At 37.3% G+C, this 21308-nt stretch overlaps 1 protein-coding gene across 5 annotated transcripts; it reads left to right on the top strand.

Annotated features, from left to right (window-relative positions):
* The first annotated feature begins 407 nt into the window (after nucleotides 1-407).
* Nucleotides 408-20824, top strand: IFI44 (interferon induced protein 44). 5 transcript variants are annotated; one of them, XR_005241573.2, is made up of 9 exons: nucleotides 408-522; nucleotides 802-1268; nucleotides 4856-4892; nucleotides 5593-5788; nucleotides 5941-6090; nucleotides 16056-16227; nucleotides 17304-17441; nucleotides 19454-19627; nucleotides 20516-20824. XR_005241573.2 is itself a non-coding variant. In XM_007978198.3 (9 exons), exons 2-9 carry the CDS (start codon nucleotides 812-814, stop codon nucleotides 20561-20563), a joined length of 1335 nt encoding a protein of 444 aa, XP_007976389.3. In that variant the 5' UTR covers nucleotides 408-522; nucleotides 802-811; the 3' UTR covers nucleotides 20564-20824. The 5 variants fall into 5 exon arrangements, 2 of the variants coding, with proteins under 2 accessions (XP_007976389.3, XP_037858138.2); XR_012089621.1 differs by having other exon boundaries at nucleotides 19454-19667; XR_494207.3 differs by lacking the exon at nucleotides 20516-20824 and adding an exon at nucleotides 18573-18664 and having other exon boundaries at nucleotides 17304-17404; nucleotides 19454-19558.
* The last annotated feature ends 484 nt before the right edge of the window (nucleotides 20825-21308 follow it).

The following is a 21308-nucleotide window of genomic DNA, read 5'->3' as shown; positions in this document are numbered from 1 at the left end:
CTTCCTGTGGTGAGAAGAGAGGGGGCAAGTAGAAAAACAGAGGAACAAATTTGGAGGCTAAAATAACATTCTATATAAGGAAGTATGCTAGTGCAGAATTAATTGATAGCAAGGATTAAGAGATGTAAATTAATTTGAGATACATATTCTAGAGGTAGAATACACAATACTTTTTCTATGTCCATATACAGAAATTGGTTGCATTTTCCTAAATAAAAAGATTTTTTTAAAAGTCAGTGAGCTGTTATGTTTTATTCCCTCTGACTTCAATTCCTTGATTCTTTCAATACTATTTTTTACATAAATTTACTGTCTAAAAGCTGGATCAGCTTATGCTCCTTTGTTGAGAGAAGTTGGCATGCTGTCAAGTGGGCTGGGCATACTGAGTTTCAGTTTCCTTTCTCTGAGTCTTTGAAACTTCAAGGCTGCAGAATAATTTCCTTTGCCCATTTTGTGCCTGCCCAGCTATCCAGACAGAGCAGCTACCCTCAGTTCTAGCTGATACTACAGACACTACAACAGGTAAATGTCTTTCTGCTTTTCCTTTTTCCTAGCTGACATTAGTGTCTCTCTTTCTCTCTCTCTTAGGTGACAGTGTCACTTGCCAGTCTCTGTTTCTGTTTTAATTTAAAAAGCAATGAGTTATAAGAAAAAATTAGCCCATGATTTTTCTGTTCATCCCTTGTTTTGTCATTTTTTGTGTTATGTAGAAAATGTAAGAGGCATAAATGCAAGTTTTATAACAGTATATATTGTCTGCTTCTTAATATTTAATGGAAAATATATCTGATTTGCCACTAGATCAAGAAGTATGGCAGTGACAACTCATTTGACATGGTTGCATGAAAAGATCCTGCAAAATCATTTCGGAGGAAAGCGGCTTAGCCTTCTCTATAAGGGTAGTGTCCATGGATTCTGTAGTGGAGATTTGCTTGACAGATGTTATAATCAAGGGCCTACTCTAACAGTGATTTATGGTGAACATCGTATTATTGGAGCATATGCAGAAGAGAGTTACCAGGAAAGAAAGGCTGCCTCCATCATCCTTTTTGCACTTCAAGAGACTAAAATTTCAGAATGGAAACTAGGACTATGTACACCAGAAAGACTGTTTTGTCATGACAATGTAAAATATAATTCCACAACTAATTTCCAGATAGAGTTAAGAAATAGAAAAGTGATTATGGGCTCAAAGACAACGGAAGATCTTGGACTTGTTCAAAATTGTACTATTTCTATTCAGGATTGTGAAGTTTTTCGATGTGAAGGTAGGTTTAATCAGATTATCCTGTATAGAGTTCTCCCTTGCATGTTTGGTTGGTTTAAACCAATTCATCTCTTTAAGGAAAAATGACCTTTTCACTCATCCATAATTTGGATGGTTCAGATTGAAACCTGGACACAAATTGTTTGCTAAGAGACAACCAGGGTCAATAAAATGTATATTTATGATAAGAACGCTTAACATAAGATTTATCCTCATAGCACATTTTTAAGTACAGTAAATCCTCAGTTAATGTGAACTATAGGTTCTTGGAAACTGTGACTTAAGTGAAGCAACTTAGAAGGAAACCAATTTATTTCCCTCATCATTATGGAAGAAAGACATTAGTCAAGGACATGCTGTATGTTGTTTTGCTTAAAATTACAGTTTCCAAGAACCCATGATGATGTTAAGTGATGACTTACCATATACCAGCAGTGGTCTCCAACCTCTTTGGCACCAGGGACCAGTTTCGTGGAAGATAATTTTTCCACAGACTGGTGGTGGGGGGTTGGTTTCAAGCGCATTACATTTATTGTACACTTTACTTCTATTGCTATTATGTTGTAATATATAATGAAATAATTATACAACTCATTGTAATGTAGAATCAGCTGGAACACTGAGCTTGTTTTCCTGCAACTAAACAGTCCCATCTGGGGGATGATGGGAGACAGTGAATCATGAAGTATTAGATTCTCATAAGGAGCATGCAGCCTAGATCCCTCATGCACAGTTCATAATAGGGTTTGCGCTCCTATAAGAATCTAATTCCACTGCTGATCTGACAGGAAGCAGAGCTCAGGCTGTAATGTGAACAATGGGGAGAAGCTGTAAATACAGATGAAGCTTCACACTCCTGCCGCTCAAGTCCTGCTCTGTGGCCTGGATCTGAACTGGCCACAGACAGCCTAGGCTCCGTGGCCCCGGGAATTGGCGACCCCTGCCATATGGTATTGTTGCTGTAGGTACTATGCTGTACAGTCGATCTCTGGGACTTAATTATCTTGCATAAGTAAAACTTTATGCCCCTTGACAAATATATTCTCCTTTCTTCCTTCCCACAGTCCCTAGCAAACCACCATTCTAATTCTGCTTTTATGAATTTGACTATTTTAGATTCCTCATGTAAGTGGGATTATGTAGCATTTGTCCTTTTGTGTCTGGCTTATTTCACTGAGCATAATATCTAATACTGCTGTATTAGTAATTTCAAAGATAGGGGCAATCAGAAATCTAAGAAAAGGCAGAAAGAGTACTTAGATATTCTGTGTGGCTCTCTAAATCTTTCCTTTCCATATGGGACATATGCTTTAAGGGCCAGAAAAATAGGCAGGGGTTTTAATGAAGTCTATGGGCCACTTTACATATTGAAAAATTATATGACAACTTCCAAGACATTTTCAAGGGAGGCAAGAATGCCCTCTTAATACATGGAATCTGTAATTTTTTTTTTTTTTTTTGAGACAGAGTCTCTGTCACCCAGGCTGGAGTGCAGAGTGCAGTGGCAAGATCTCAGCTTACTGCAACCTCCGCCTCTCGGGATCAAGCAGTTCTCCTGCCTCAGCCTCCTGAGTTGCTGGGATTACAGGCATGCACCACCATCCTCAGCTAATTTTTTGTATTTTTAGTAGAGCCAGGGTTTCACTGTGCTTGCAAGACTGGTCTTGAACTCCTGACCTGGTAACCGCATGCCTTGGCCTCCCTAGGTGCTGGGATTACAGGCGTGAGCCACCGTGCCAGGCCAGAATCTAGATTTATTTACTAAGTAATTCTTAGTCACTGATATCCTGTTAAGGATATTCAAGAGATGTGTACTATTCCGTGTGGGAAATATCATTAGTCTATTCACCAGGACATAAAATTACTAGCATACTTATTAGAAAATTAGACTTGGTCACTTGTCTTCCTTTTTTCCCTGAGTGTTCCCTGGTAAAGTGAGCAAATGTATCTGTCTAGGTGCTTTAACTCCTACCTTCATAGTGATTCATCCTTATTCTTGTGTATAGCAATAGTTTATTCCTCTTCATTCATGTAGTGCTCCATTGTGGTGCATCCTTCACAGTATTTTATCCAATCATCACTGGTGGACATTTGTGTTTTCCAGTTTGGGGCTATTACAAATAATACTGCTATAAATATTATTGTACATACCTTTTGGTTCACACATATAATTGTTTTTTGAAGAAAATACCAATGAAATTGCTGGATCACAGGGTATGTATATGTTCATCTTCACACTGAGGACATTTCCCAACATATTTTATATCAATTTCTACAACTATAAGTAGTGTACAAGGGTCTCTGTCACCCCAAATCCTTTTCAGCGTTTTGTTTTATTTTTAGATTATGTAACCATTTTGGTATATGAGTGGTGGTATGACATTTAACAAATTTGTCTTTCTTTGACAAAACAAGATAATTTATTTATTTTACATTTTAAAATAATTACTCTGTTAATTTATCCTTTCTTCAAGTTGTAAAATTTGGTTTTGTATTTTATATTTCTTTTTATATTCCTAAGGTCCGTTTCTTTATTCTTTTTTATTCTATTTTCAATTTTCAATGTTTTCCTTTTTTCTTGTCATTAACGAAATAGGATTTTATCATAAAATTGACATAAAGGTTCATACTGCTATTTTCTATATATTTGTAATTGTGGTTTCTATTTCCTTTCGGATATTAAAGTTATTTAAAACAGTGCTTTTTAAACTCCCAGGAGGTTGCTTTTCCATTTGTTTGTTCTTGTGCTTTGCTAGTCTTATTATATTATAGACATTGAGGGAAGTTTTCACAATTTCTACTATTGGTAATATTGTTCACTTTGTTGCCATACATATGGCCATGTTTATAAATGTTCCACATGATATTCTTCTTTTGTAACTGAGAGAACTGGTAGCATCACTTATCCTTATCCTTTCTGTTTCAAATTCAACATAAAAATGTCTGTTTCTAAGAAAAAATAATTCTGAGTTTGTGCCTTATTGATCTGAATGAAATCCTCTTCTTACACTTGAACAATTTACTGCACTCTGATTGGGTAGGCATGAGTCTCATCTTCTCTTCTGGGGGCAGGAATAAAATTAAGTGAGCTGGAAGTTCCTGAAGTTCCAATTGTTAATAGCAGGTTGTAGAGAAAATCTAGTGCCCGTGTTTTCTGTTTGTGTGTCTCTGCACATTATCTCTCTCAGACCTATTGGATTATGGAGGGGAAAATGTCTTATTAGACATTTCCACATTTCCACATTAGACATTCCCACATCTCTAGGCCTTGCTGCTTTTCTTTAGAAAACACCCACACCCTCAATTCCCGTGTGGGAGTGAGTCACACACCACTGCTGAGTAATTGAATGAGAAGAGATCTGCTGATAGTACAGAGGGTCTACCTTGCCTCTAGCGCTAACCTCTTCAAATGATGTTAATGAGATTTATCAGAATTTTCTCCATAAAATTGTTCCCTTTTCACCATACAGCACGTTCTCATGGAAAAGTTATTTTTGTGTTTGTCTCTAGTGAATTCACTGACATTCATTCAGTCAGCCAATCATTCGACAACTTCTAATCTACATTATTCTTTGATTATTTCCTCAGATTTACTGGATGAAAGAAAGATAAAAGGGGTGACTGAGTAAGTCATCGTTTTTAAGATTCTATTATTCACTTCATTTTCTTTGACTTATTCTATGATAGGTCTCATCAATATAATTGGCAACACATATTATCACACATAACTTGTGGATCATCAAGAACAAACTGTATTTATAATCATAAAATATTTGATAATATTAATGTTAAAACAAAAAGGACACTGAGTAGAGGAAAGGAATTTTTAATGTGATATACTTGAAGAAAAATAGTTATTTGTTTGTATGTCTGTGTTTTACTTAGAATTCTTGCAGTTAAGGTTTCAACTACTCTAGAGAGTTTCTAGAAGTGGTTGGCAGGTGGGGAATACCCACCATGAACTTCAAGAACATGCTAGAAATGGTCTACTTTCATGAACCTCGGAAGTCACATGTATTTTGACTTCTGAAGTTTAGTCTGAAATAATTGATCTTTATGTTTAATACAGCTATTATTTATTCTTAGATGTATATGGTCCACTAATTTAAATCTGAAAGATTTTATGTCTGGCTTTAGTTGTGTATTATTTTTGCTTTTTGTTCTTTTTGCAATAGGATTTCACGTAGGTTCATCTCATGCTTTTTATGTAAGAAGGCAAGTTGCTAAAAAAAATATCTATGAAAAAAATGAATCCGCAGAAAATTTATAGTAAGGTTTTATGACCTAACCGCAGTCAATTGTTAAAAACGATCATGTCTAAACAGGCTCAGGAAGAGCTTATTGTCTGCCTTGAGAACTTATGAACCATATGGATCCCTGGTTCCACAAATACGAATTCTGCTGCTGGGTCCAGTTGGAGCTGGGAAGTCCAGCTTTTTCAACTCAGTGAGGTCTGTTTTCCAAGGGCATGTAACGCATCAGGCTTTGGTGGGCACTAATAGAACTGGGATATCTGAGAAGGTAAGCACATTTGAGGTCACCTAGCCTTTGCTTCTCTATTCAAATCAATTATATTTCAAAAGCCTTTTGCAGATCAACTTTATTACATATAGACTTCATCTCAATTTATAATAAAAAATGAATCTTTAAAATTGCTTTTATCCCCTCTACAGTATAGGACATACTCTATTAGAGATGGGAAAGATGGCCAATATCTGCCATTTATTCTGTGTGACTCACTGGGGCTGGGTGAGAAAGAAGGTGGCCTGTGCAGGGATGACATATTCTACATCTTAAATGGTAATATTCGTGATAGATACCAGGTAAGATTTGACTAATGAGAAATTATAATTGATTTTTAAAATGCTTATTTTTGTACAAATGTATCAGCATTTATCTTCTTAAACTATACTTGCTCAAGGTCCTTTGTCCCTATTTGATTTTTTTTTTTTTTTTCCAAAAAGAATAAAAACATCTTGAGGGCTCTTCCATCATGGCTATCGTAACAGCTACTCCACTTTCCATTGCTTTCAGCTATGTGAAACAGAAATCCAACTGCATCAACTTACCTACAGATAATTTTTCTTATGTAAGAGGAAGTCTGAAGGCAGGCAGCTTGGGACCAGTGTGGCAGCTATCTGAAGTTATTAATTTCAGAGATCCTTCCGATTTTTTGAGGTCCTCAGCATGGGCTGTTAAGATATGCCTCCCCCAAATTTATATGTTGAAACCCTAGTCCTCAATGTGATGGTATTTGGAGGTAGCGACTTTGGGAGGTAATTAGGTCATAAAGATAGAGACCTCATGAATGGGATTAGTGCTCTTATATACATAAGAGAGATGATCTCTTTCTGTCATGTGAAGATATAGCCTGAAGGTGACTCTCTGTAAACCAGGAAGAGGACCCTGACCAGAAACCGAATCTTCTGGCACCTTGATCTTGAACTTCTCAGCCTCCAGAACTGTGAGAAATAAATGTTTGTTGTTTAAGCCACCCAATCTGTATAATGTCTCATAGCAGCCCCACCTGACTGGGACGTGTGACTGTCGTTTTTATGTGAAAAGAACCCTGAGCGCTGTCAGTGTTCCAGGCAAGAGGAAGGGGAGATCAAAAAACCATCTCAGTACATATTTTTTAAACTTCTAGCCTTCTAATGAACATTCAGATCTTGAATTAATCATTAAGTTTACTTTGTTCCAAACGATAGTCAATGATGCCAACATCTTTCACTGAATGCCTTTTGTATCTTTTCATTATGAAATATTAGGGTCAGTTTTTGTATTCTCTAGTTTTTTCTATTGATGTAGTGATCTATTATTTCATGATAGCATTTTAATTACTATATTATCTAATTGTTTAATTACCATAGTAATCAATTATGGCTTGATAACTTACCAGACAAGTCACATTCATTTTTTTATTACTCCTATTTGTTTTTCTTGACAATTTTCATACATATACCTTTTCGAATGAGGTTTTTTGTGCTTTGTTTGTTCATTTGTGTTTGATTTCTTGTTGTTTAGACTGAAATTATATCAACACTTTATACTGAAAATTGATTGACGTCTTTACATATCTTGTGTGCCTGTTAATAAAACACAGCAAGTTTTGTTTTTCTATTCATGCAAGATTCTTTCATTCTTTAGTATAGAGTTGTCTTGTAAGTGCTGTTTATTTTTAAATATTCTTTTTTAAATACAAACTTTTTATCACAGAGAATTTTAAAATAGACAAAACAGTTTAATGGATTCCCATGTACTCAGATTCAAAAATTTTTGATTCACAGCCAGTCTTGTTTCATCTGTATCTACCCACTTTCTCTTCTCTTGTATTATTTTGAAGCAAACCCAAGAAATCATAACATTTTATTCAATACTGACTATACATATAACTATACAAATAGGAGCATATATATATCTCCTTAAACATAGTCATAATACTCTTACCCCACCTAAAATTTACAATCGTTCCATAAATTATCAAATACAACTCAATTTTCAAATTTATAATTGCTTTATAAATATACATCTATAAGTTTGTTTGAATAACATTCAAATAGGTCTATTCAGTCTCTTTGAGTGTATGTTCTGACTTTATATCCCTCGCTTTTTCCTTATCATTTGTTTCTTAAGAAATCTAGTTGTTTTGTAGACTTCTATGTAATCTGAACTCCATTATTTTCATTCCTCAGGGTGGTTTTACATGATCCTCTGTTTTCCATATGTCCTGATTATTGAGAGTTGAATCTAAAGAGTGTTCCAATTCAGATTCTACTTCATAGATTGTGCTGTATTCTATGAAACTGTGCACAGTTTGGGGATTTATCACTTTTCTAATATTGGTATTAATCAATGTTTAATGCCTAGATCCGTTTATTTGTTAAGGTGTGAAAATAGTGACATTCTCTATTATTCTTTCACCATTTCACATACAAAAGAGAAACTTACCCTCATCCATTCTTTGACTATCCAGTGGCACAGTTTAAAAAGAACAACAGGATATATGCTTGAATTTTTTGCCTTTTTACAAGACTTTGAAATAATGACATTTCCTTCACCTTTGCCAATAGGGTCAAGATATTATTTTATTGTTATTAAGAACAACTCAGTATGAATTGAACATATATTGTGTGTTTCAATCCATTGTAAGTTTTCTCCATACTGATGTAAAATGTACCATCTTGTACCAGTGAGAGCCTCTACAATTTGGATCCTGAGTCCATTTGACATGAACCTAAAAGTCTTTTTTATATTCTTTTATTCTTGCCACAGCTTTTGAGACAGCTGTTTCTTCAAGTAGTCCTGGTGTGGGGCATTAGAAATGTTCATAGCTACTTGGCTGGTCATTGTTTCTTGCCTTTTTTTGTGAGCAGAGTTAAGTAATATACATTTTCATGAAAAAAATTTATAAACTTATACAAAAACTTCTTATTCAAATTCAGTACTAGAAAGTTTTTACTTACTCTCTTTTCTATCACTTGTATATCTGCTTTCCCCCAAATTGAGAATTCTCATTCTCAAAAACAGTGGTGGTAACAGAATATCATGTCACAACGCATTTCCTTTATCTTATATATCATCTACAGGAACCTCAGTATAAAAGCTCTATCAGTACCATGAACAATCTCATCATAGTCACACTTAGTATCATTTCATATAATCACAATCAAAACTGGAAATAATTAAAACATCTTAGCAGATTTTTATAGTGTATTTAGGTTGTATCATGTATCCTTGGAGGGGTATACAAATTATTGTATTTTGAAGTCAATCGAAATAGTTTATCCCTGTATTATAACCACAACAGTTCACTAATTCAATTAAATTTAGGAACTGATTTTCAAAGTTAATTTGGTTTTATGTTTATGTTTAGCATTTATATGGTTCAAAGATCAAATATACAAAATAATGTATATTCAAAGAATCTATCTTCCTTCTCTGCCCCTTCAAATAAATTTCTCCCCTCTTCCTATTAGTAACCATACAAAATTTATATTTTTCTTGCCTTTTTAAATATATAACAAAGTACATATAAATTTGTGGCTACTCCATTCTTGGAGAAGTGGTAGAAAACTGCTTTATTTTTTTATTTTTATTTTTTTATTATACTTTAAGTTCTAGGGTACATGTACATAGCGTGCAGGTTCGTTACATATGTATACTTGTGCCATGTTGGTGTGCTGCACCCATCAACTCGTCAGCACCCATCAATTTGTCATTTACATCAGGTATAACTCCCAATGAAATCCCTCCCCCCTCCCCCTCCCCATGATAGGCCCCTGTGTGTGATGTTCCCCTTCCTGAGTCCAAGTGATCTCATTGTTCAGTTCCCACCTATGAGTGAGAACATGCGGTGCTTGGTTTTCTGTTCTTGTGATAGTTTGCTAAGAATGATGGTTTCCAGCTGCATCCATGTCCCTACAAAGGACACAAACTCATCCTTTTTTATGGCTGCATAGTATTCCATGGTGTATATGTGCCACATTTGCTTAATCCAGTCTGTCACTGATGGACATTTGGGTTGATTCCAAGTCTTTGCTATTGGGAATATTGCCACAATAAACATACGTGTGCATGTGTCTTTATAGCAGCATGATTTATAATCCTTTGGGTATATACCCAGTAATGGGATGGCTGGGTCGTATGGTACATCTAGTTCTAGATCCTTGAGGAATCGCCATACTGTTTTCCATAATGGTTGAACTAGTTTACAATCCCACCAACAGTGTAAAAGAGTTCCTATTTCTCCACATCCTCTCCAGCACCTGTTGTTTCCTGACTTTTGAATGATCGCCATTCTAACTGGTGTGAGATGGTATCTCATTGTGGTTTTGATTTGCATTTCTCTGATGGCCAGTGATGATGAGCATTTTTTCATGTGTCTGTTGGCTGTATGAATGTCTTCTTTTGAGAAATGTCTGTTCATATCCTTTGCCCACTTTTTGATGGGGTTGTTTGTTTTTTTCTTGTAAATTTGCTTGAGTTCTTTGTAGGTTCTGGATATTAGCCCTTTGTCAGACGAGTAGATTGCAAAATTTTTCTCCCATTCTGTAGGTTGCCTGTTCACTCTGATGGTAGTTTCTTTTGCTGTGCAGAAGCTCTTTAGTTTAATGAGATCCCATTTGTCAATTTTGGCTTTTGCTGCCGTTGCTTTTGGTGTTTTAGACATGAAGTCTTTGCCCATGCCTATGTCCTGAATGGTACTACCTAGGTTTTCCTCTAGGGTTTTTATGGTATTAGGTCTAACATTTAAGTCTCTAATCCATCTTGAATTAATTTTCGTATAAGGAGTAAGGAAAGGATCCAGTTTCAGCTTTCTACTTATGGCTAGCCAATTTTCCCAGCACCATTTATTAAATAGGGAATCTTTTCCCCATTTCTTGTTTCTCTCAGGTTTGTCAAAGATCAGATGGCTGTAGATGTGTGGTATTATTTCTGAGGACTCTGTTCTGTTCCATTGGTCTATATCTCTGTTTTGGTACCAGTACCATGCTGTTTTGGTTACTGTAGCCTTGTAGTATAGTTTGAAGTCAGGTAGCGTGATGCCTCCAGCTTTGTTCTTTTGACTTAGGATTGTCTTGGAGATGCGGGCTCTTTTTTGGTTCCATATGAACTTTAAACCAGTTTTTTCCAATTCTGTGAAGAAACTCATTGGTAGCTTGATGGGGATGGCATTGAATCTATAAATAACCTTGGGCAGTATGGCCATTTTCACGATATTGATTCTCCCTATCCATGAGCATGGTATGTTCTTCCATTTGTTTGTGTCCTCTTTGATTTCACTGAGCAGTGGTTTGTAGTTCTCCTTGAAGAGGTCCTTTACATCCCTTGTAAGTTGGATTCCTAGGTATTTTATTCTCTTTGAAGTAATTGTGAATGGAAGTTCATTCATGATTTGGCTCTCTGTTTGTCTGTTACTGGCGTATAAGAATGCTTGTGATTTTTGCACATTAATTTTGTATCCTGAGACTTTGCTGAAGTTGCTTATCAGCTTAAGGAGATTTTGGGCTGAGACAATGGGGTTTTCTAAACATACAATCATGTCATCTGCAAAGAGGGACAATTTGACTTCTTCTTTTCCTAACTGAATACCCTTGATTTCTTTCTCTTGCCTGATTGCCCTAGCCAGAACTTCCAACACTATGTTGAATAGGCGTGGTGAGAGAGGGCATCCCTGTCTTGTGCCAGTTTTCAAAGGGAATTTTTCCAGTTTTTGCCCATTCAGTATGATATTGGCTGTGGGCTTGTCATAAATAGCTCTTATTATTTTGAGGTACGTTCCATCAATACCGAATTTATTGAGCATTTTTAGCATGAAGGGCTGTTGAATTTTGTCAAAAGCCTTTTCTGCATCTATTGAGATAATCATGTGGTTCTTGTCTTTGGTTCTGTTTATATGCTGGATTATGTTTATTGATTTGCAAATGTTGAACCAGCCTTGCATCCCAGGGATGAAGCCCACTTGATCATGGTGGATAAGCTTTTTGATGTGCTGCTGAATCCAGTTTGCCAGTATTTTATTGAGGATTTTTGCATCGATGTTCATCAGGGATATTGGTCTAAAATTCTCTTTTTTTGTTGTGTCTCTGCCAGGCTTTGGTATCAGGATGATGTTGGCCTCATAAAATGAGTTAGGGAGGATTCCCTCTTTTTCTATTGATTGGGATAGTTTCAGAAGGAATGGTACCAGCTCCTCCTTGTACCTCTGGTAGAATTCAGCTGTGAATCCATCTGGTCCTGGACTTTTTTTGGTTGGTAGGCTATTAATTATTGCCTCAATTTCAGAGCCTGCTATTGGTCTATTCAGGGATTCAACTTCTTCCTGGTTTAGTCTTGTAAGAGTGTAATTGTCCAGGAAATTATCCATTTCTTCTAGATTTTCTAGTTTATTTGCATAGAGGTGTTTATAGTATTCTCTGATGGTAGTTTGTATTTCTGTGGGGTCGGTGGTGATATCCCCTTTATCATTTTTAATTGCGTCGATTTGATTCTTCTCTCTTTTCTTCTTTATTAGTCTCGCTAGCGGTCTGTCAATTTTGTTGATCTTTTCAAAAAACCAACTCCTGGATTCATTGATTTTTTGGAGGGTTTTTTGTGTCTCTATCTCCTTCAGTTCTGCTCTGATCTTAGTTATTTCTTGCCTTCTGCTAGCTTTCTGATGTGTTTGCTCTTGCTTCTCTAGTTCTTTTAATTGTGATGTTAGAGTGTGAATTTTAGATCTTTCCTGCTTTCTCTTATGGGCATTTAGTGCTATAAATTTCCCTCTACACACTGCTTTAAATGTGTCCCAGAGATTCTGGTATGTTGTATCTTTGTTCTCATTGGTTTCAAAGAACATCTTGATTTCTGCCTTCATTTCGTTATGTACCCAGTAGTCATTCAGGAGCAGGTTGTTCAGTTTCCATGTAGTTGAGCGGTTTTGATTGAGTTTCTTAGTCCTGAATTCTAGTTTGATTGCACTGTGGTCTGAGAGACAGTTTGTTATAATTTCTGTTCTTGTACATTTGCTGAGGAGTGCTTTACTTCCAATTATGTGGTCAATTTTGGAGTAAGTGCGATGTGGTGCTGAGAAGAATGTATATTCTGTTGATTTGGGGTGGAGAGTTCTATAGATGTCTATTAGGTCTGCTTGCTGCAGAGATGAGTTCAATTCCTGGATATCCTTGTTAACTTTCTGTCTCGTTGATCTGTCTAATGTTGACAGTGGAGTGTTGAAGTCTCCCATGATTATTGTATGGGAGTCTAAGTCTCTTTGTAAGTCTCTAAGGACTTGCTTTATGAATCTGGGTGCTCCTGTATTTGGTGCATATATATTTAGGATAGTTAGCTCTTCCTGTTGAATTGATCCCTTTACCATTATGTAATGGCCTTCTTTGTCTCTTTTGATCTTTGATGGTTTAAAGTCTGTTTTATCAGAGACTAGTATTGCAACCCCTGCTTTTTTTGTTCTCCATTTGCTTGGTAAATCTTCCTCCATCCCTTTATTTTGAGCCTATGTGTGTCTCTGCATGTGAGATGGGTCTCCTGAATACAGCAGACTGATGGGTCTTGACTCTTTATCCAGTTTGCCAGTCTGTGTCTTTTAATTGGAGCATTTAGTCCATTTACATTTAAGGTTAAGATTGTTATGTGTGAACTTGATCATGCCATTATGATATTAACTGGTTATTTTGCTCATTAGTTGATGCAGTTTCTTCCTAGCCTCGATGGTCTTTACATTTTGGCATGTTTTTGCAATGACTGGTACCGGTTGTTCCTTTCCATGTTTAGTGCTTCCTTCAGGGTTTCTTGTAAGGCAGGCCTAGTGGTGATGAAATCTCTAAGCATTTGCTTATCTGTAAAGGATTTTATTTCTCCTTCACTTATGAAACTTAGTTTGGCTGGTATGAAATTCTGGGTTTAAAATTCTTTTCTTTAAGAATGTTGAATATTGGCCTCCACTCTCTTCTGGCTTGTAGAGTTTCTGCCGAGAGATCTGCTGTTAGTCTGATGGGCTTCCCTTTGTGGGTAACCCGACCTTTCTCTCTGGCTGCCCTTAAGATTTTTTCCTTCATTTCAACTTTGGTGAATCTGGCAATTATGTGTCTTGGAGTTGCTCTTCTCGAGGAGTATCTTTGTGGCGTTCTCTGTATTTCCTGGATTTGAATGTTGGCCTGCCCTACTAGGTTGGGGAAGTTCTCCTGGATGATATCCTGAAGAGTGTTTTCCAACTTGGTTCCATTTTCCCCCTCACTTTCAGGCACCCCAGTCAGACGTAGATTTGGTCTTTTTACATAATCCCATACTTCTTGCAGGCTTTGTTCATTTCTTTTTCTTCTTTTTTCTTTTGGTTTCTCTTCTCGCTTCATTTCATTCATTTGATCCTCAATCGCTGACATTCTTTCTTCCAGTTGATCGAGTCGGTTACTGAAGCTTGTGCATTTGTCACGTATTTCTCGTGTCATGGTTTTCATCTCTTTCATTTCGTTTATGACCTTCTCTGCATTAATTACTCTAGCCATCAATTCTTCCACTTTTTTTTCAAGATTTTTAGTTTCTTTGCACTGGGTACGTAATTCCTCCTTTAGCTCTGAGAAGTTTGATGGACTGAAGCCTTCTTCTCTCATCTCGTCAAAGTCATTCTCTGTCCAGCTTTGATCTGTTGCTGGCGATGAGCTGCGCTCCTTTGCCGGGGGAGATTCGCTCTTATTTTTTGAATTTCCAGCTTTTCTGCCCTGCTTTTTTCCCATCTTTGTGGTTTTATCTGCCTCTGGTCTTTGATGATGGTGACGTACTGATGGGGTTTTGGTGTAGGTGTCCTTCCTGTTTGATAGTTTTCCTTCTAACAGTCAGGACCCTCAACTGTAGGTCTGTTGGAGATTACTTGAGGTCCACTCCAGACCCTGTTTGCTTGGGTATCAGCAGCAGAGGCTGCAGAAGCTAGAATATTGCTGAACAGCGAGTGTACCTGTCTGATTCTTGCTTTGGAAGCTTCCTCTCAGGGGTGTACTCCACCCTGTGAGGTGTGGGGTGTCAGACTGCCCCTAGTGGGGGATGTCTCCCAGTTAGGCTACTCAGGGGTCAGGGACCCACTTGAGCAGGCAGTCTGTCCCTTCTCAGATCTCAACCTCCGTGTTGGGAGACCCATTGCTCTCTTCAAAGCTGTCAGAGTCGTTTGGGTCTACAGAGGTTTCTACTGCTTTTGTTTATCTGTGCCCTAACCCCAGACAGAGGTGGAGTCTACAGAGACAGGCAGGTTTCCTTGAGCTATGTGAGCTCCACCCAGTTGGAGCTCCCCAGGGGCTTTGTTTACCTACTTAAGCCTCAGCAATGGCGGGCGCCCCTCCCCCAGCCTCGCTGCTGCCTTGCGGTTAGATGGCAGACTGCTGTGCTAGAAATGAGGGAGGCTCCGTGGGCGTGGGACCCTCCCAGCCAGGTGTGGGATATAATCTCCTGGTGTGCCCACGTGCGCAGTATTGGAGTGGGAATTACCCGATTTTCCAGGTGTTGTGTGTCTCAGTTCCCCTGGCTAGGAAAAGGGATTCCCCTCCCCCTTGCACTTCCCAGGTGAGGGGATGCCTCACCCTGTTTCAGCTCCTGCTGGTCGGGCTGCAGCAGCTGACCAGCACTGATTGTCTGGCACTCCCTAGTGAGATGAACCCAGTACTTCAGTTGAAAATGCAGAAATCACTGGTCTTCTGTGTCGCTGGCGCTGGGAGTTGGAGACTGGAGCTGTTCCTATTGGGCCATCTTGCTCCGCCCCCCAGAAAACTGCTTTATTGACATATCAGACAAAGTTTAATTGATACGGCATTTTTCTGCTACAAATGTTCCTGCAGTTAATAACCTTTGCATATATCATTATGTATTTTTGTCAGTATATCAGTGGGACAGATTCCCAACAGAGAAACTGCTAGATGAAGAGTAAAGTCATCTCACTTGAACCCCTTTCCTCCTTGCGCTCTGCTTGATGGTACCAGCTTTTTTTCTGAATCCTCTTACTTCCATTTGTGGGCAGATTGCCTTTCTTATCTAGAACACTTTCAGCCATATCCTTATCCTCTTGAACTCCTGCTATTTTAGCTCTCAGATTACATGTCCTTTCCTCACAGATGCCTTACCTTAAAGGTGAAAGGACTGCTAGCTTACTTGCATAATGCCTGTATTCTCTATTAAGATTGTTAGCCTCACACTATAGGAGACTTTTCTGTTTTGTTTACCATTCAGTTCACTTGCACAGTGCCTGGTACATAGTTTGTGCTCATAAACATTTGTTGAATTAATATGTTGCTTTATGTCTACCTTACAGTTTAATCCCATGGAATCAATCAAATTAAGTCATCGTGACTACATTGATTCCCCATCGCTGGAGGACAGAATTCATTGTGTGGCATTTGTATTTGATGTCAACTCTATTGAACACTTCTCCTCTCAAATGATAGTAAAGATCAGAAGACTTCGAAGGGAGTTGATAAACGCTGGTTAGTCTCATTCCACTTTGCTACTAAGGGTAATAGACTAGACTGTGTTTTAGAATGTATTTTGGACAGGATAAAGAACTTCAGTCATTGCATATTTCAATCTTCCCTAGTCTACCAGCATGCTTCAATGAAATTGAGCTTTCATTAGCTATATGACTTTGTGCAAGTACCTTAAACTCTCTGTGCCTCAATTTTCTAATCAATAAAATTAGTATAATAATAGTACCTACCTTAGAGACTTTTTTTTTGTTAAGAATTAAAACAAATTAATGTTTTATGATTATATATGAAAAGGTAGTACAATCCAAACTACCTGCTACCCCTATGTCCTGGCATACATTTATTGACAAAGATTGCGCCTTGAGCTTTAAGAATTAGAAAATGAAAAAGAAACATGTCGTAAGGAAAAGAAACTGGAAGGTAAGATGTTTGGTAGAGAGAGGTAAAGAGTTTGGAGAAGGTAACCACGATCAGGGATTTAGGGTGACCCATTCTGGCTTTTCTTGGTCATGTCCATTTGGAATGAGAAAGAGCCAGTTTATCACTGTTTTTTGGTTTTGAAGCAGAGAGTGATCAACGTACCTGCTTGTTGAAATTTAAAACTTTGCAAAGAGGAGATGTGCAGAGAGATGATTGCTAGTATTGTGAAATAAAGGAAGTTTACTTGTGATACTTTGACACATTCTGTCTCTTTCTAGAGGACTCTTCTCCCCCATCTTGTTTATTAGAGGCCTTTGGTCTTTAGTGTCTGTCAAAACTCAACTTCTGGACAGAATATGAAATCATTCAGCAATATTGCGGCATAAATTTTAGTTACCTCTTCCAAGAGGTGGTTTCATTTGAGTCCTCATTTGCTACCATGGAAGGCAGTGAAGGTGACTCCCCATGTCAGAGAAATTCCAGATACTAATAAGTAGTCCAGGGGAGTTTTCTGGGGAGATGAGGGTGACCGGGGTGCAGGGGATCTTTCCAAATCTGAAATTGTTCCACAGGTTGCCTATTGCATAACTGATAGTTAAGTAACTTGAAAATACTGATGCTCTCTAAAATGATACAAACAATTCTGTTTGGTATAGGTGTGGTACACGTGGCTTTGCTCACTCATGTGGATAGCATGGATCTGATTACAAAAGGTGACCTTATAGAAATAGACAGATGTGTGCCTCTGAGGTCCAAGGTAATGAATGATGCCCTTCGTAAACACATTTTCTGGGGTATGTTACTACAATCACATACTAGTGTGTATAAAAATAAAAACAAGCAGCTACTGGGTTTAAGAAGAATTATACAAATTACTTAAATAGGGCCCATTTCCCAAGATTTAAAAGTTGAATACAGTCATTCTTTGGTATTTGCAGCGGATTGGTTCCAGGAACTTGCATTACTACCAAAATCTGTGGATGCTTAATGGCATAGTATTTGTACTTGCATATAACCTATGTATATTCTTTGATAGACTTTAAATAATATCTAGATTACTTATGATACCTAACCCAAATTAAATGCTATGTAAATAGTTTTTCTACTCTATTTTTAATTATTAATGACAAGAAAATAACCTGTACGTGTTCAGTACAGATGAAATATTTTTTCAAATTTTTTTTTTTTTTTTTTTTTTTTTTTGAGATGGAGTTTCTGTTGCCCAGACTGTAGTGCAGTGGCATGATTTTGGCTCACTGCAACCTCCACCTCCTGGGTTCAAGTGATTCTCCTGCCTCCGTCTCTCTAGCAACTGGGATTACAGGCATGTGCCACCACACCTGGTTAATTTTTTTGTATTTTTGTAGGGATGAGGTTTCACCATGTTGGCCAGGCTGCTCTCAAACTCCTGACCTGAGGTGATCTGCCTGCCTCAGACCCCCAAAGTTCTGGGATTACAGGCATGAGTGCCTGCACCCGGCCATTTTTTTTTCAATTGTTTTTGAGCCTTAGTTGAACTCACAGATGCAAAACCCATGGATACAGAAGGCTAACTGTCTATCTTTACACTGACATGGGTAAGTTCATTTATTACAATTTAATTCAACTAGATTCAATTCAATAAATGTTTATTGATTATCTTTAAGATTGAGCCAGTCTCTTATCAGCTACGCAGATCATGAAAAAATTTCCCCATATTAAACATTTTACAATTTTATAGATGGGGGTGAGGGGATGGGAGTGTGGGCTAAGAAAAAGTTGACAAGAAATTATCTATGATTGACAATGGTAAATATCATGAAACAATGAAAAATAAAGTGCTTTAAAAGTTTAGAGAAGAAAAATACAGTGTTAAAGGGGTTCGGGAAGATTTCATCAATGGGACAGCACTGGGAAATGGCTTTCAAGGAGAATAAATATTTCAGAAAATGAAGAGACAAAAAGGGCCAACAAATTCAGCATAAGACAATGTATTAATGGAGGAAAAGTCAACATGTTTGGGAAACGTGGAGTTCAGGTTAGTGAAGGGCTGGATCTTTGTGGGGGGAGATAAAATGGGCAAGGAACATTTGCATGAAGTAATTTTATTTAATTAGGAGCATTATGAGGAATCACAGCAATTTTTTGAAAGAGTAATGATATGGTCAAAGTCAAAGTTATGATCTTCAGAAAAATTAATGTGACACTGTGTACAGATTGGAATCAAAAGGAATCTGGAAGTAGGAACACCAGTTGGGGGAATGCAATGATAGTGAATATCTGCTGAGCATTAAGTATGTGATAGATTTTCTTAATCAGTCCTTATAATAAGCCTATGAAATGGGTACTATCATTACTGCATTTTACAGGTGAGGAAACAAAGAAAACAGAGTAAATATTTGCCAATGTTTATTGACAGTGCTGAGCAGTGACAGATAAACATTTCGAACCTAGGCAGTTTGGTTCTAGAGGTAAAATAGTCTAAACAAGAATCAAACATTAAACTGGTCTAATAAAATCTACTTATCCAGAGAATGTCTTTTAAAGGAAACAGGAAATTTATGGACTGTAGCATAGGTGTCTTAAAATTTTTGCTTCTAAATCATTTAGAATCCACTGCATGTATTCCAAATTACTATTACCAGTGACATTAGAACTTGATATGTGAAGTTCTTCAAGAGTACTTTGTGAGACCAGATCTCCATTTTTTTTCCAATGGGAAATTATTGCCAAGTTCTTACTTTTTGATATTGCTTTCGTAATTTTTACTGACATAAAATAATATTTTTCACTGTTTTCCAATGTCTTTTTAATTTCTGTATTGCAGCTAGAGGAAGTCCAAAGAAAACTTGGATTTGCTCTTTCTGACATCTCGGTGGTTAGCAATTATTCCTCTGAGTGGGAGCTGGACCCTGTAAAGGATGTTCTAATTCTTTCTGCTCTGAGACGAATGCTATGGGCTGCAGATGACTTCTTAGAGGATTTGCCTCTTGAGAAACAGGTAGATGTGTTTGATGGTGTGGAAGCTTTAAAGGAGTCAGGTAGTTGGCTACTTTCTGCCTGGATCTATCAGCTACCTGGCAGCTTTCAGTCTTTTTGTGGGTTGTTGCCCTGTGATTAGTCCTGCTCTTTAACCCACTGTCTGGATGCATTTTTCCCTCCTCACATTTCCCTCTTTTCCTGGACTACATCCTAAGAGAATCTGTACTACATTTTTTCCCCTCTTGTCTTGAGATGAAAGCTTTAAAATAATCCACTTCTGTCGTTTCCACTCTCTGAACATCCCAAGCTGTATCCCTGGCCTCTTTTCTCAGACTATGTTTCTTTACTTAGGACCTAGAACTGGAATGGATCAGCATTGCTCCTTATCAGATGCGACCTTTGATTATTTGCTCCTTCCTTAGAACCTTACACTCCTGTCTTTCTTTGATTTGCCTTTTTGTTTCTCTCCTTCATCTTAGTCCCTCTTCATGCAGTGTGGCCTTTGCTAGGTAGAGGTATGTCCTTTTACGGAATGGCCACAGAATTTAGTATTACATCAACTTTCTTTTAACAATCTGTGCATAGTACATGCTGCACTGTTCCATTTAGAGATTTGACAGAGGTTTCAGTTTAGTATACTCAAATCTTATTTTAGTGCTTGGGAAATGAATTCAGAATATCATATCCTCTCCAATTCTCTCTTTCTCAAATTGCTGGGAAACTCTCATGTCACTAACTTCGTTGCTCTAACTCTACCATCTTGGTTTCACCATCCCTTCTTTTCCTCAAGGTACATGTGCTGCTAATATTGCGTTCATTGAGATCTCCAGTGTCCCAATATTCCTCTTCCCTCTGGTTGCCTTTCCTCAGACAATCCACTAAGAATATTTTGTGTTTCTTTTCTCAGGGAATCAAAGAAAGGAAATTATCAAGTGTGCACAGGGAAGAAAATTGATATGTGAAAGGTTCACATAAATTTCTTCATATCACAGAAGATTAAAATTCAGAAAGGAGAAAACAGACCAAAGAGAAGTAACTAAGACTGAAGGGATGTGTTTTATTAATGTCTAGGATGAAGAAATGCATAGAACATTGTAGTACTTGTGAATAACTAGAGATAGCATTATTTAAAGTCATAATTGTGAAAAATAATAATAATTTTTCTTGGATTTATGTATCTGTGAAAAAATAAATTTCTTATAAAACTTGGGTCTAACTTGACAGTGTGTGTGAGTTTGGAAAAATTATGATTTGTCAGTATCTTCTAAAATTCACTGCTTTCATCTTAATTTTGCCTTCTGATTTTATTTGTAAAATATGTGATTTTGGTCTGTATGAATCCCTTCTTAATGTTGTATTCTTTAACCTAAAGCCATTTTTGCTTAATATTTGATACTTACCAAATGTGGTACTTAATATTCATAAGAATTCCATAAGACTAAAACAGAAAGAGACTATAGCTTGATTACTTTATAGTTATGACTATTTTAGTTACAAGTGACAACATTCACCCTGAACTATATGAATAAAAAGAGGATTATAGTATTGGATCAACTAATCAAACCAAAGAAAGGGCATAAAACTGGCTTCAGAAATGATTGAATCTGGGGATTTAAAAGCTGTTGACTATTTCTCTCTCTCTCTCTAGCTGTCTCTCTATTTCTGTCTCTGTCTCTCTCTCTCTCTCTCACACACACACA

The sequence above is a fragment of the Chlorocebus sabaeus genome, chromosome 20, assembly GCF_047675955.1.
Source record: "Chlorocebus sabaeus isolate Y175 chromosome 20, mChlSab1.0.hap1, whole genome shotgun sequence".
Classification (NCBI taxonomy): Eukaryota; Metazoa; Chordata; class Mammalia; order Primates; family Cercopithecidae; genus Chlorocebus; species Chlorocebus sabaeus.
This window is presented reverse-complemented; position numbering and strand designations above follow the sequence as displayed.